At 35.7% G+C, this 16,115-nt stretch overlaps 1 protein-coding gene across 2 annotated transcripts in view; it reads right to left on the reverse strand.

Annotated features, from left to right (window-relative positions):
• Positions 1–15,590, reverse strand: part of LOC123678678 (dystonin) — a 257,561-nt gene extending 241,971 nt beyond the window's left edge. For both annotated transcript variants that reach the window (XM_045615892.1, XM_045615854.1), the window contains exons 1-2: positions 15,110–15,590; positions 7,202–7,318 (exon numbers count right to left, since the gene is read on the reverse strand). In XM_045615892.1, coding sequence (XP_045471848.1) covers positions 7,202–7,304 — 103 coding nt within the window. In that variant the 5' untranslated portion in view covers positions 7,305–7,318; positions 15,110–15,590. The remainder of the gene's footprint in view (positions 1–7,201; positions 7,319–15,109) is intronic.
• Between the last annotated feature and the right edge of the window lie 525 nt (positions 15,591–16,115).

Genomic DNA, 16,115 nt, shown 5'->3' on the forward strand with positions numbered 1-16,115 from the left:
TAGAAAGATTAGTCTTTGCTCTCGAAATAGGCTCAATCTCGGTAATCACTTCTTCATCTGAGCCTAATTTCTTTCCTTCGAGCATTTTTTTGAGGTCTGCTAAAATCCAGTGATCACCGGAGGTTAGATCTGGAGAATACGCAGGGTAATCAAGCAGTTGGAAGCGTAATTCGTTTAATTTCACTGTTTTTACCTTCCTCAAGATAGTTAATGAACAATTGGTGTACCATGCATCCCAAAATGCAAATGCTACAATCTGGCCAGCTAGGAAGTAGCCTGCTTGAATCCTAGATACTGGAGTTCATTAGAACTCTGGAACTGGAAGGCGAGCTGTAGATCATGTAATGGCGAGAATAGCTCTGATGAGGGACACAATAGACCATTAGGTCGTAATGCAATGGCACCCCCTTAGATAAAATCTCAATCTTAACCTGGCCAACTGATTTTTGGGATTTTTTTCACCCACTCAGGACTGTAGTGATGAATCCATGTTTTATCGACTCCACATATCAACGTGAAAATGCTGTTTATTCTGCTTAAACTATAGTGCTATCACAAAGAATTTCATTCTACTATCGCTCAAAACTGTTTTGTGGAGATTTTTCATGTTTTCTGAAGCCACTCCCAAATTCGGCCGCCCAGAGCGTTCAGCATCGTCGCTGGATCCTCGATGAAGATTAAAGTCAGCATACCAACTGTTAAGCGTTGTTGTTGATGGAGCAGACTCCAGAATAACAATCAACAATCATTGCTTTGATTGCACATTATTTCATTCCTTAAAAAACTGCGTGTTATTAATATACAGGGTGGCCATTTGAAAACGAAACAGACGAGATTACAGACGAAATAAAGTTTTTCGATAGATATGCTCGGACAGGTCGATTTCTGTTTCGAGGGGGACAACTTAAGATGTAGGTTACGGACGCATAGCGCTTCAACCCTTGCTACTACAACCCTCACCCCCAAATTTTGAATAGGGAAGATGGGGTGGGTGATACCTCATTTGAAAGGTATTTTTATACTGATTTCAGCACAGTAATTGTTTTTTCATTTTATGCATTAGTTCTCGAAATATTCTTAACTAAGTATTTGAAAATGAAGTGGTGTTTTCATGGCACTTGTAGTGTTTTGTGAAAAATCGACATTTTGAGCTTCAAAACAACCATGACTGTGGCTTCCTTCCTAACTAACTAACGCATGAATATTTCGAGAACTAATGCATAAAATGAAAAAACAATTACTGTGCTGAAATCAGTATGAAAATACCTTTAAATTGAGGTATCACTCACCCCATCTTCCCTATTCAAAAATTGGGGGTGGGGGTTGAGCAAGGGTTGAAGCGCTATGCGTCCGTAACCTATATCTTAAGTTGTCCCCCTCGAAACAGAAATCGACCTGTCCGAGCATTTCTATCGAAAAACTTTATTTCGTCTGTAATCTCGTCTGTTTCGTTTTCAAATGGCCACCCTGTATACAAAACTCGATTTTATCCATTTTCACTCCTATGTAAAGAGAGTCTCCTATAAAATATGTTGGCAACGTCGCATACATGTTCACCCGTCACGTCCCCGTTGACATATGACGTCTCACTCAATCAACATCACCTTATCTCGCCTCATTGCCGTTTTAATTGAGTGCCAAAGCGGTCCAGAGAGTCGCAGCATCTCATTGAACGATCTGTTAATTGCATCTTCGATAGCTTTCGAGCCGAACTGGCGATAATCTCGCTCTAAACGATAAGAGATGGTTCCTTGGAAGCGGCGTCGACGAACGTTGCATTTTATTCGTTCCAATCGTTTTTATGGATGATAAAGCGTCAAATTCGACCGTTCGATGTATCTGCGATGACCTTCGATCGTTTATTATCGATAGATAAGTTTGCAATTAAAAGAGTGGAAGCGATAGATAACGCGCTTTTTCAATTCGAGGTACAAACAGGACAACAAGGTGGACTGTGAATTTAGGAGACTCAGACAAAAACGTCAATGGTCAATGAACTTTTTTTTCAACTACCAATAATAACACCTCGGTGGATCTTCATCATATTGTCTCTGTTCAAAGCGAAGACGTTTTTTAGGAGCATTGAGCTCACATATCATCGATTCTACATAAGATGGTATTGTGGTGGAATTGAAGGAAATGAAGGTGCCAACAAACTTGCCAGAAAAGGAGAACAAACGCCTTTCATTGGCCAAGAACCTTGCACCTACAAACAAGAGCTTCAAGAGAAGGACAAAAACGATAGAGAAACCTTGGGAGAATCTTCCTGGATTGGATCATTCCAAAAAGTGTCCTCGAAACTTTGATACTGCGAGATCTGAGAAGTATCGGGATCTTAGCAAGAATATGCTACACCTCAAAGACGTCAAGTGATTTATTCTCAGTTTGGTTTGGCAATTCATCATGAATAGACTCACGTCTGAACAACGCTTGCAAATAGTGCAATTTTATTTCGAAAATAATGGTTCTGTGCGGAATACGTATCGTGCACTACGTCCATTTTATTTTGTTTAGCGATGAAGCGCACTTCTGGTTGAATCGCTACGTCCACAAACAAAACTGCCGCATTTGGACTGAAGCTAATCCTCAAGTGTATGTCGAAACACCGTTACATCCAGAAAAACTGACTGTTTGGTGCGCTTTATGGGCTGGTGGAATCATTGGTCCGTACTTCTTCAAAAACGATGATGACCAGAACGTTACAGTCAATGGTGATCGGTATAGAGCCATGATTACTAACTTTTTCATTCCTGAATTGAACAACCATGATTTCCAGGAGCTGTGGTTTCAACAAGACGGCGCAACATGTCACACAGCTCGTGCCAAAATCGATTTATTGAAAGACACGTTTGGTGACCGCCTAATTTCACGTTTTGGACCTGTGAATTGGCCTCCAAGATCTTGTGATTTAACACCGCTAGACTACTTTATGTGAGGCTATGTAAAGTCATTGGTCTATGCGGATAAGCCACAAACCCTTGATCATTTGGAAGACAACATTCGCCGTGTTATTGCCGATATACGGCCACAAATGTTGGAAAAAGTCATCGAAAATTGGACGCCTAGATTGGACTACATCCGAGCCAGCCGTGGCGGTCATATGCCAGAAATCATATTTAAAATGTAATGCCACGGAATGACTCGCCATCGCTAGCCAATGCAAAAAATGCTTTGGATAAGAAGTGAGGATGCAACCTCCTTGAAGCCATCCTAAACACTGCAGTTCTTTAGAACTCTAGAACTAGAAGGCAAGGTGCAGACTACGACGACTTATGGCGAGAACAGCTCTGAGGGTCACAATAGACCATAAAGTCATAGTGCAATGAAACCCCTCTTAAATCTTAATCTTGTGAGGTTTCTTCACAACGTCTGTATTCTTCAACTTTGAGCCGAGAATGTTCTCAACATTGGGACGAAAGTATAGAAACATTTGTTTGAAGAACAAGTACTAAAAAAGTTATCTTGTGAAAATTCAAATCCGAGTTCAAATCTCAACATCGTAATGGCTCAATCCTTTCAGAACTGAACAAGATCTTCGACCCCTCTTCGTCATTGTTTTATGTTTATAAGTAAAAACTGGGTATTGTCAGAGGCGTGTTGTTTATAAATGTTGAACGTTTCATATTTCGGAATCATGTCAAGATACAAAAGGCCAGATGGCAAACATGCAACTGAAGAGTTCCCGCATCTTGCAATGAAATGTGGTCATATGATCTCTCTTCGAGAGAGAAGAACACTTGAGGAGATTATGGTGTTGAAAAATTGATGCCTGATGCAAATTCTTTCACTTTAAATCCTATGTTTCTTTTGAATGACGTAATACCACAATATTATAGCAAAATTATAACATTTCTTATTTTTACTATTCTTGAAACCCATTGACGTTTTGAATTATTTTACTTTTCCTAACTAGTAGCAAGAAGTAAAACATTCCGCTATTGGTGATGAGAATATGTATGTAACGCCATGAATTGTGAAAAATACAACAATACATTAATTGTAAAACTAAATTACTTGAATTATCTCTTTATCCTTCATTAAATTTGATGTGCTATATATTATGAAGATTTATAAATTTATTCTGTTTCAACACGTAAATAGCAAAAAAATATTTATAAATATTAATAACACAATTTGAGCAATTTGTGATACTGACCCTGTTTAGCATTAATTTGCGTATTTTCCATGTAATTTTCTCCAAGGATGTTTGTGGTAATCTCTATTTATTAATTATGGAATTCTCCACATAACCCTCTGTGTGCAACTGTGTTAAACTTCCATACCTCATGCTATTTGATTCTCAGCAAATCAACACCAGAATCCACAAGGAGAGTGGTCGATGACTGCCGAAAACAGTGACCGGTATCCAAACAAGGATTTGGCAACTTTATAAACTACGCGATCATTTTCGGCAAATTTCCAAATGTATTAATACCTACAGGTTGCACCCCAAATTTCCCATTTAAGTATTTGGCAAAAAATCTGTCATGCTCAACATTTGACGAGTCTTTTTTTTATCAATTAGATGATTGTCAATTTTGGGCTTGGAAAATCCAAGAATGATTATTGAAAAGCCTCTCTTTCCTCAACGTGTCACTGTTTGGTGCAGTTTTTGGGCTGATGGTGTGAGTGCACTTCACTTATTCGAAAATGAGGCTTGTGCAACCGTTACGTTGAATGGATTGCGCTTCTAAGCTATGTTTGATGATTTTTCGTGGCCGGAATTCGAAGATATTGACATGGATGATGCTTATTTTCACAGTGGTAGTGTTACACAAGCAACGGAACATAGGAATTTTGCTAGAAACGTTTCCTGGTCTTGTTATTATTCGGAGAGGTGATCACAATTGGTCACAGAGATCTTTTGATTCAACAACTTAAGACTTTTTTTCTTCGGGGCCACATAAAAGATAAGGTCTATGTCAATCCTCCACAATCGACCTTGAAGATGTAATTTGTAATATATGTGATATATTATGATATATCGTGAATATACACTGTGTCCGTGATGTATGGACAAATTCATTTTCAGCTGAACAGACCATTTTAGAAAATAATCCTGAAACACGTCGATTTTTTATTTCAATCTAACGTATTTTAAAATAATAATCTAATATACAGGATGGATTACTTTCGAGTATTGACGTCACGGTTTTTTTTTAATGGAACACCCCCATTTTGTCTCAATTTTCCGATTACTCTAGCTGAGCTGATTCCAAAAATGTATCACATGTTGATTCCAATTGGTACAGGGTGGACAAAAATACAATTGTTTTGTGTGTGCTTATAAAGTAACGCGTAACATTAGTTGAATTAACAATATTATCAAAAATACTTATTGTCCAACGGCAATTGGTTTCAATGTAACACCCTATAGTTTGTTACATTCTTAGATAAATAAAAATGTATGAAAATAAGAAATAATTTCTTTCATATTCTGTCTGCTAGACCACAAGTACCAAACATGTTTGTATACAGCTCATTTTTATTAATCTAAAAATGTAACAAACTACGGGGTGTCACATTCAAACCAATTGCCGCCAGACAATAAGTATTTTTGATAATATTGTTAATCTAACTAATAAAGAATGTTACGCGTTACTTTATGAGCACACACAAAACTATTGTATTTTTGTCGAAGTAGAATCAACATGTGATACATTTTTGGAATCAGCTCAGCTAGAGTAATCGGAAAATTGAGACGAAATAGGGGTGTTCTATTTAAAAAAAATTACGGTGACATCATTACTCGAAAGTAATTCACCCTGTATATTCGATTATTATTTTAAAATACGGTAAATTTAAATAAAAAATCGACGTGTTTCAGGATTATTTCTTAAAATGATCTGTTCAGCGAAAAATGAATTTGTTCCATACAATCTCAAATGTGTGAATTGGTGTTGGAAATTTTCCTGAAAAGGGTATGGTGCTGTAACCGTAGCCGTGGCCTTTGTGGCTGATATCGTTTTCCATCTTTAATGGCTTACCCTCCACTTTGCAATGAAATAAACATCTATTGATTCGTTTTAAAATTAACTCGTTTTTTTTAATATCAAAATGGGACATCTTATTAACAAATCCTCTAAATTAATTCATTACATATATGATCAATTAAGTTGTTATTGTATGACGAAATTTTCTTGTTTATTGTCGGCTCCGGCTAGAATGGGAAAGTCTTAAGGGGACCAGCCACACAACGTTCTAGATCCGTTGAATTATGAATGAGTTTTGGATTACGTTAGGTATTTTTGTATTTAGGTGGCGTAATGATTTACGGTTTCTGTTTCCTTCCAGCTTTCGCACGCTAGACAAATCGTGCGATCGAATTTCAAGGTGAAACAGCGTGACGAGAGCTTGACCCGAATCGGCCCAAAAAAATTTCGTTTTTTCGCACTACTCGGATTTTTTTTCTCAAACTGTTACATTATCTCAAGATTCGATTCAATAATCGTAGTTGAACTACATTGTCAAAAATTGCGAGGGATTGGTAGAAGAGGCAAAATATACGAAGTTACATATTAGTAAATCAAATTGATTCCATCGCTTTCAAAGTGCCTGTTTTTGAAAAAAAAAATATTGTTTACGAAATAGTAGGTACCATTAATTACCATAAATTAATGATTTTTTCAAATCAAATCATAGAAATAACGATTTTCGATTACTATCTCATTGCATATGAAATCGTTCACTTGACAATCGATTGGTTAATCTTTGAGATGAATGTCTGATAATTCGCACTTATTTGTTGCCTGATAAATCCAAAGAAAATACGAATACGCTCACAAATGTTCCATGGATTATTGTCAAGAAAAAAAAGACGACCTCTGAAAATGTAATGATTCCATACTTCTTCCATTTGTATATGAATTACCAGTATAAAAGAAGATGTTGATATTTCAGAATATTCCAAATTACGTGCTTCTTTGAAACGCTAGAATGATAGGCATGAATCGAAAAGATCCAAAATTTTGTCTGATGAATTATTTAAACCGAATTTGATTGATATTGTAGATTTTGGATCTAATCCTTCGATCCAAATACCTGATAACAAACCGAACAATTCCTGGTACATCCTTGATATAGGATAAATATTAGAAGAAAATGATTTTCTTATAGAAGTTTAAAGAGTCTTCTTGATAAAGGATATTTAATATAAATCAAATAATTTGACATCTATAAAATGCTTTTCTGATTGACTCACCTGCTATTCTCAAAACAGCTCTATCCGCACTATCTAACGCCAAAACCGCTAAGGGCTGTTCCCTGGTCCATTCTTGCAACGATATATCCTTGTCGAAATCCATGGTCAAAACGTCATCTGTAGGAAAAAAAAACTATGTTAACTGAGATGTGAAAAGGATATTCGAGATTTTTGTCATATTCAATGAAATTTCATAATAATGTTTCATAATAATGCATCATGGCCATTGTTAACCAATCAAAAAATGGTACAATTTTCTATCTGGGGAGGTAAAAAACGTAAAATCGATGTCACCTTTCATCAACAAATAGGCTCACCAAGTATGAATAAATATACCCATTGTAAATTCATAGCGCATTTCAGTACTAACAAATGAGCACTGTTTTTGATAAAACAATTTAACAATTTGTTGTTGAAGCGTGTATCTTTCAATGATTAGATGGCATGTCCTACTGAACACAAATGAAATAAGAAATGTCAAAAAATTACGCACAATTTTGCCAGTATAACCATTTTGAATCGAATAATTCCTATTGGAAAACCCATAGAGTAATAAACATAGATAGAGGGAGTATACGTAATTTTTACATGTCCCCAACATGGTTAGATTAAGTTGTCGGATTATGATATATTTTCAAATCCACAATTTCACTATATCATTATGAATGTATATTATATTGAATGAAATATATTTATTTGAGTGATTCCAGATTAAATATGCAAATTTGAATATTTGGAATCCGATATTTTCCTGATTGTCGATTTTATAATAAGAAGAATATTTATTATTTTCTGTATCTACTTGCTGAAATCCAAGGTTAGGCAATTTTTGCTCTCCTAGTGTCATCGGTTGTTTCACGTCGTTTAGAGCGCTTGAAGTTTGTTTTCTGAATTTCTGATATATTCAGATATCCATTTCAATATATTACGAATTAATATGGAACATTGATTCATATTGGGACATAAGAAGTCTTTGTGGAGAAACTCGCGCATTGAGTGAAATATCGTATCACTGATATGTTTTCATTTCCGCGCGCTTCATGTCAAATTTGATAGTTCATGTTGGGGACAAAATTTGCTTACTTAAAATGACATATGCTCCTTCTATCTATGTTTACTACTCTGGGGGAAAACCCTATAATATGTTAAGTTTGAGTTTTAGATTAAAAATTTTATTCAAATCTTTTTCACGAATGTAATCGTATCTATGTATGTGCTTTGGAATTAAATTTGTGATGGTTACATATCCTAATTCGAACAAATTTCACATAAAGGCTAACCTCGAGGCTTACCAATAAAAACTTGAAAAATCTCGTCAATTTTTTTTTCAGACGCCCCTCGTAAATCATAATCTATCACGATTATAAGTACGTATAATTACTATAATCCAGATACGCGTTCTCGAATGCAGCATGATGCAGATGGGGAATATGTGGTCGTAAATAACAACAGTTATAAACCAACTGTCCAACCTGCCTTTTTGCATTCCCAAAACAAACAAAGCCATGTTAGAATCGCAGTCACCGGGCATAACCAATTATTGTGTCATGCGCAATTAATTACAGACGGGGAAATTGTTGCGAGGAAAACCAATAATTATTCTATCAGAACGAGACGAGAGATCGAACTCATCCTCCTATATCGGGAATGTACGCGGTGCGACCAAAAACAATAGGAGGTTTCATTTTGATAATATAAAAAAACGAGTATATTTCGAGAGAAATCATTGGATGTTTATTACATTGTAGCCAAATATCTTCCACGGCTACTGTTGCCGCACTATATACTCTGCACAAAAGATTTAACGCACATTATGGAAATCTCAAATTTATTCTACAACTGAAGGTGTTCTCAATGATAATTATTTTTATCAGAATTATGCATGAATATGTTATTCACTTTCAATGTTTTTCTTCAATACAGATGTTTTTTCCCAGCAGGAATAAAAAAAGATGAGATTATCAGATTTTGAATGTATTGGCTCCATTCTGAAATCTGTTGTTCTCGATCAATTCTAGTGATCAATAGTTTTTCTTTCGTTTGATTTTCTACACTCGATCGCTATTCAACGCGAAACACGCAATTTGACCCAAGAGGAATGTGCCCAAGCGGTAGTTTTGCGAGAAGAAGGGTGGGCATACACAAGAATTGCAGAAAGGTTTGGAGTTTCCCATACAAGTGTGTCCAGAATGTTGCAGCGATTCAGGGAGACAGGTATGAATGTCCTATATCTGACTCTGAGCAACCAAATCTCTGGAAAAATGTTTTCAAAGAACGGATACAAACGTTCTCTAGCTACCCAATAAAACTAAGGAGCATTATAAAGGTCAAAACAAGAAAAACACAGAAAACATTAATAACATCCTGCACCTAGAGAAAGGACTATTCCTGCGACCACTTCGATACTTTCATATACCATCACCAACCTAACCTTGGAGACACAGTCGAAGCTCTTTCATCTCGATCGAGAAAAAACCTAACTTCATCGCCAATGAATACCAAATTAACGTCAATCTCAGATAATTAGAAACCGCCCACGTTCCGTTTCACCCAGAGTTGAACTTTCCATAAATTGATTATGTTTCATTAGGACGGGCGACATTCTGATTATCCTTAAAATGATTAAGTTCGAAGGTACTCGGGAGCTGTGTTGTTGAAATTTCGAACTTATAAACGTTGATGATTTCATTCATAATTAATTCTGAGTTGTGTCCCTTCGGTCGTAAACGGAGTAACGAGCTAAATATGGAACTCTATGACAGGCCTGGATGATGAATTATAAACACAGAGAGATGACGGGTAGGAAATTTCTGAGTAATTTCTACGTGGAATTGAAAACAATTACTATCGATTCGAGTTAAGTTTATTCAGATTCAGCCGAGGATTCAGCGCAAAATAGAGCAGAGAGATAATTTTAATAAAAAAAGGTACTATAAACATGTGACCGCAAATGCTTTGTTTTAGAGAAACAGGGTGTTAAAGATTTATTGTTTTCAAGGTTTGTTCCTCGGTTTGTTCCCAGATCATATGTGCTTCACAAGATTTTCAGCTGAAATTTGGCATTGATCCAATGTAGAGGTTACATCGAGTGATATTCCTATTTCGATTGCAAATCTACAGGGTGATTTTTTCAGGAATAGAGCCTTCCAAAAAATTTTTCATAGTGGAACACTGGTAGTTTGAAAAAATTTAAAAATAACTTTCATCAAGTATTGAATGTTTTGGTCTCTTATGGTTTTGTCGTATCTGCTACAAATTTGGGAAAATAATTTCAAACAATTCGGTCGAAATCCTCAAAAAAATACAAATTGTCATGAATTTTCAGTAAGTAAGTTGTGATGAATGAATTAATTATCAGTTATGGTGTTTATTTTGTCGATTTTTGTAGCAATCATTCAAAAAGGCTCGTATAATCATCAGAAGAAAGTAAAACTACAAGAAAACAAAGCATTCGCTGGCTCAGGTTTATAGGACTTTTTTTTCTTAAAATTATCCAAATAATCTCTTATTTTCGTTTCTATAGGGTGTTTCACGTCAGCGGGTCACTGGATTTTGTGGGTTATCTTTTCAGCAAGATTGAAAAGTGACCCGTCAATGATAGTATTTTTCACGTACTAACCTAATATATTATCCGAAAAGCTATCGATCCAAGGCATGGAAAGTTATTGAAGAAAAACCATTTTCCCAAAAAATTTTTTTTTCAAATTTGACTGATTTTCAAAATAAGAAGGTCTAGAGATAATTTCCCACCAATTGTTTCTCTACTTGAACCATAGACAACATGAACCTATTTTCCGAATATGGAATCTGAATTTCCTCAGGTTGATTTTGAATGGAATAGCTTGAAATAATTTCAGAATCGATTGAGCATTCAGAAAAAAAAGTTCAAATGAAGAAACAATTGGAGAGAAATTGTCTATAGACCTTCTCATTTCGAAAACCAGTCAAATTTGCAAAAAAAAATTTTTTTGGAAGAACGGTTTTTCCAAGCCTTGGTTCGCTAGTTTTTTCAATAACATATTTAGATAGCCCGTGAAAAATAATGTCATATTGATGGGTCACATTTTTATTTTGCTTGAAGGATAAGCTACAAAATACAGTGACCTGCTTACGTGAAACACCCTGTAGTTTATCTAGGAAACTACTGAATAGAAGTCGAGATGGAAGCAAAGCTTCCTGTTTGCGATGTGATTTCGAAAACTACAATGATGTTTCAAAGCGACAAATTTTCTACCCATCTTTTCAATATGAAGATAAAACAGGCATATTTCGTATAGAGTTTTGTATTATTTCGATATCAACCAAGAAGAAGATCTACAAATGACTGCCAAAAAGTACCAAGAATCCATTATCTTTTCAAAGTGTACATAAAGATATTATTGGAATATTATTTTATTATTGCTCAATAAAATTGCATCGATCTTCTTAACTCTCGAGATTTTTTTTTTTTTTTGGTGAATTCTGTATTAAAAATAGAATTTCGTGTTCCGAAGCGCTGAGAATGTTACATAATTCATTGAGGAAAACCAGTTTCGAAAGAAAATTCAAGGTCGACTTCAGAAAATGCGTTCGAGATTTGTGTTCATCTCAGTTTTGATAGAGATGTGTGTTATTCATTAGCGAAAATCGAGGCGAAAATGTATTATTTAGGGTACTTCCGAGGGTACTTCTTTGACGGCATATAGTGAATTTGGGTTATCAATCATTATTTTGTATTTTATCGGTCTAATCACAAATCGCAAAAGTTGTCACATCCTTGTTAAAAGAAGCCCTTCACAAAGATTTAAGATATTCAACCAGTTATAAGTATAAGGCCTTTCAACATTCATTCTTAGGTTTTCCGAGCGCCAAATGCGACAAATCTGCTTATTAATATAGCGTCAGAGATGAAAAGTTGTCACACTCTTGTTAAAAGAAGCCCTTCACAAAAATTTAAGATATTCAACCAGTTATAAGTAATTAACAAACCAAATTGCAAAATTCACGTTGGCTTCTGACATAGAATAATATTTAAATTCCGAATACGAAAGTCTACCACCAACAAAAATCAGTTGACACCTTGCGACCGGATGGCATGGGACCTAGAGGACCCGTCCGTCGGCTAGACCTGGTGCACGACGTGAATTTAGAATGTCACGCCCAACACGATCTGAGAATTCACGAAAAGCAACGTATTACGGTTCTTCTTGGAGCAAAGGTGAATCATTATTCTCTAATAAAAGAGACGATATTTTATCGGATATCGTGTGGGAAATAATAATTCTCACATCACGCAAATTGAGGTCTCAATGAGGGTCTCAACTGTCTCAAGGTGGCCGCTTCTTTCTAGCGTGAAAAATAAAATCATACAGTAGATATCGCGTTGCGAGATTCTACGTTTCGAAATTCGAATCCAATTTTTCAAAATATCTGTAACTCCCAAATTATTAAGGCGAGGACTTAGACGTAAGAGCAATGAAAAATCTGTATTCCTGATAATCGCAAAAGAAAAACATACTTAAATACACTGCGCAAAAAAATTAACGCACATTCTGAAAATCTCAATTTTAATGAAAGTTAACTCTACATTGACTTTATGACTTATTTTTTATGTTCTCTCGGGAAGGTTTTGAACGAAACAAGACACATTAAATGGAAGAAAAATTCAGGATTTCACCTAATCTTATGTGAAAGAAGAGAAATAAACAATTTTCAAAATACTGGAATGCTGATGAGTGATTTAATACTTGGTATTTCCACCCCTTGCGTTAATTACAGCTCGGCAACGACGGTTCATACTCAAAATGAGTGATCTTAAATTGTTCTGATCTAATCCTTCCCAGATTTCTCTGAATTGGATTCCTAAGTCATTAAGAGTAGCTGGATGATTTTCTGAACTTCTCGGCCTTCTATTGAGGTTGTCCCAAACCTGATTAAGATCTGGACTTCTTGCTGGTCATTCCATTCGAGAGACTTCAACCTCTTCAAGGTACTCCTGAACGATGCGCGCATAAAAATGAAATTTTCACCAATGTATGGGGCAAATGGCACTACATGATCTTCAAGAATGTTCCTTATATACCTATCAGCATTCATAGCTCCATTATCAACGACCACTAGGTCTGTGCGAGCAGTCAAAGATATTCCACCCCATACCATAATCGATCCTCCCCCGAAACCAGTGGTATGCAGGAAATTGCACTGAGCATATCTTTCATAAGTTTATGGAAATAATCCAACAACAACTAAGCAATTGAAAATCAGCATTGAAAACGCAATTGATGAAATACAAACAAATCTATGAAAAGAGGGATGAAAAATTGAGTTGAACGAAGTTGTGTACGTTGAGAAGAAAATAGTTGTTCTCCTTTTTTTTGTACTCACTGATGAATAAGTCTTAATATAATTCAAATGAAAATTGTAGACAAATTAAGATTTAACTTAAGATTTAAAATGAGCCAATTATTTTCTTCAGTTGTAAAAATTGATCCAATACAAAATTTACACATTACAGAAATGTTTTTTCAAAGTAATTCAAAAAATAACAATCCGATCGAATTCAAACTCAATTCATAGATTTAGATTCATTCGAAATTTCGAATCTCGTATTTGCCACCATTTGGAGATAATTTATGCGCACGTTGAACGCATCAAAGAAATACGTTCACCGAAAATTCAGCTTATATCATGAAAAGGAAATGACTTGAATTGGGATAAACAATACTTTACGTGTTTGTTATGGAACTTTTTTTAAAGATGTTGTTCTCTTGCCAGGTGGCGTCGCACCTGCTGAATTCGAATCGTTCCCAAATGAAAGAAGCCGCACAAACTCCACCAAAAGGAAGGAAATACATCGATTCGTAGAGTTCAACAAATCCTTAATTTTATATTCAAAAAACGTTATCTTTCAAAAATTTGTGAAGAAATCATCACTATTTTTAAATCTTAAAAAGTGAATATAATGACTCGAAACACCGAAGTAGTACCTGTTTTGACGTATATTATGCGTGAAAAATGAATATTCAGCAAGATACCTGACTTCCTTTGTAGGTAAGACTCTCACCCTTGGTTCTTAAAAGATTTATGAGCATTATTTCCAAAGAATAGGAGTCTCCCAGGTTAGGTCAATGACCGTCAAGATTACAGTGAAATTTCGTCTTTTCGAGTTAGAAATAATCACTTGATGGGTACTTCTTACCGAAAAGTCATATCAAGGGAGCTGATTTCAGAGCTGATATTATAAAAATTTATTGCGTCTTGAAGGTTCAAGATAAATATCAAAAAATTGACAACTTAGTGTCTATTCCCCACAATAATTCTTGATTTATTCTAGGGGTAAAAATTTACGTTGACGATATTTCAATTTTATTCTTTTTGAAAAAGGATAAGTCGGTTTAAGTACTTGTTTGGAAAAAGACCTTTTAGATCCTCATTCCTTGAACAATATTACTGGAAGTTATAGGTAAAACACCAGAAGCAATTTTTTAGTAAACAATAACTTGGATCAAAGGACTTTTCACCTTGAACTTTTTTCATTTGGAAAGAAATTATCTTCATTCTTAACATTTTTACAATTTTCCCACATTAAAATGAGAATATAATCGAACGAAATTACTACTGTTGCAGTTAATTTATCGAGTGTATTTCAGAATATTAATAGTGTGATAGGGAACAGTCATAAAAATTCTAATCAGTAGAATCTGTAAAACTGAAAAGGACTACGGTTGTGAAGAATTGAAGATGGCTTTTACTTTAATTAGAATTAACTTTTAGATGCGTCATATCCATACAATTAAAATAAAGGCTCACATCGAGGTGGAGTCATGAATTTTAATTTAGATTTGTATCAAGTGGTAGTTGCGGAACTAAAATTTTATATAATATGAATGAATTTGCTTAGAATTTACAGAAAAAAGCGAAAAAACTCACGATTGTCATAAATCCCAAAGCAAATCCTCTATGTCCAATGTTTAAACGCACTTTAAGGCAGCTGGGGCACTAAAAAAAAGTTCACTAATCACTAAAAGTAGATACAAAACTTAATCACAGATGCTTGTAAGCTCCACTGATACCAACAAAATCAAGCAACCCCATCGTCCGAAGCCAACGCCGATTGTTATTGAAATTCAACTACGAGGGTACGATTTTTAAGGGTGAATCAGTGGCGCACAGTGAGGTTAGGGCTCAAAATCAATACCGCGTCTACATGTCAACTGACAAGCGGATGAAAACAGCACGTGTTTCGATAGATAAGACGGTGTTTTCGGGTCGACACTTATCTTAATCACAAGTTACACTAGTTTTAATTCAGGAACCTTGGCAGAAAGCCTTTGTTTTGCCGATCACCGGCTTGAAAATGTCTGAAATGTCTCTCGTTTTCCCCGTCTCAGGAGCGCACACGCATTGGACTGGCCTGAGCGTTTGCAATGCCGGTTCAGTGGGTTCACTCAGGATGCAGTGTTGCCGTGGGCTATGTCGCCATTTTACTAGATATTACCCTACCCGTTCTGCTAGCCGGGTATCAGCTGATAGCGGCCCGACTGATAAACAGCGGCGTCTCAACGCAGGGGCGAAGGAATTGCGAGCGTTGCACACCTGCCGCTGGAGTTGCGGTGTTGCCGCTTACTCCCAAATTTCCTTCGATTCCCGGAATATTTGTTCTGTTCAATTTGGGTAGTTACAGTGGCGACGACAGCTTTAAAGAATTGAGGGGGGCCAAAGGTGATTCAGCATTTTTTATGGTGGGGCCAAGTTTTTTAGGAGGGAATCTAAAAAAATCAAAGAGTTATGGGAAAATAAAAAGTATTAATGAATATTAAAAAAAAAAGATGGTGCTGCTATCAGTGTTGAATCCACATCTGGGGAGTGTAAACAAAATTTTGTTTTTTTTCATCGGGGGGTTTTAGTCATACCCCAGAGGGGTAATACGCCATAG

Source organism: Harmonia axyridis, chromosome 1 (genome assembly GCF_914767665.1).
Source record: "Harmonia axyridis chromosome 1, icHarAxyr1.1, whole genome shotgun sequence".
NCBI lineage: Eukaryota > Metazoa > Arthropoda > Insecta > Coleoptera > Coccinellidae > Harmonia > Harmonia axyridis.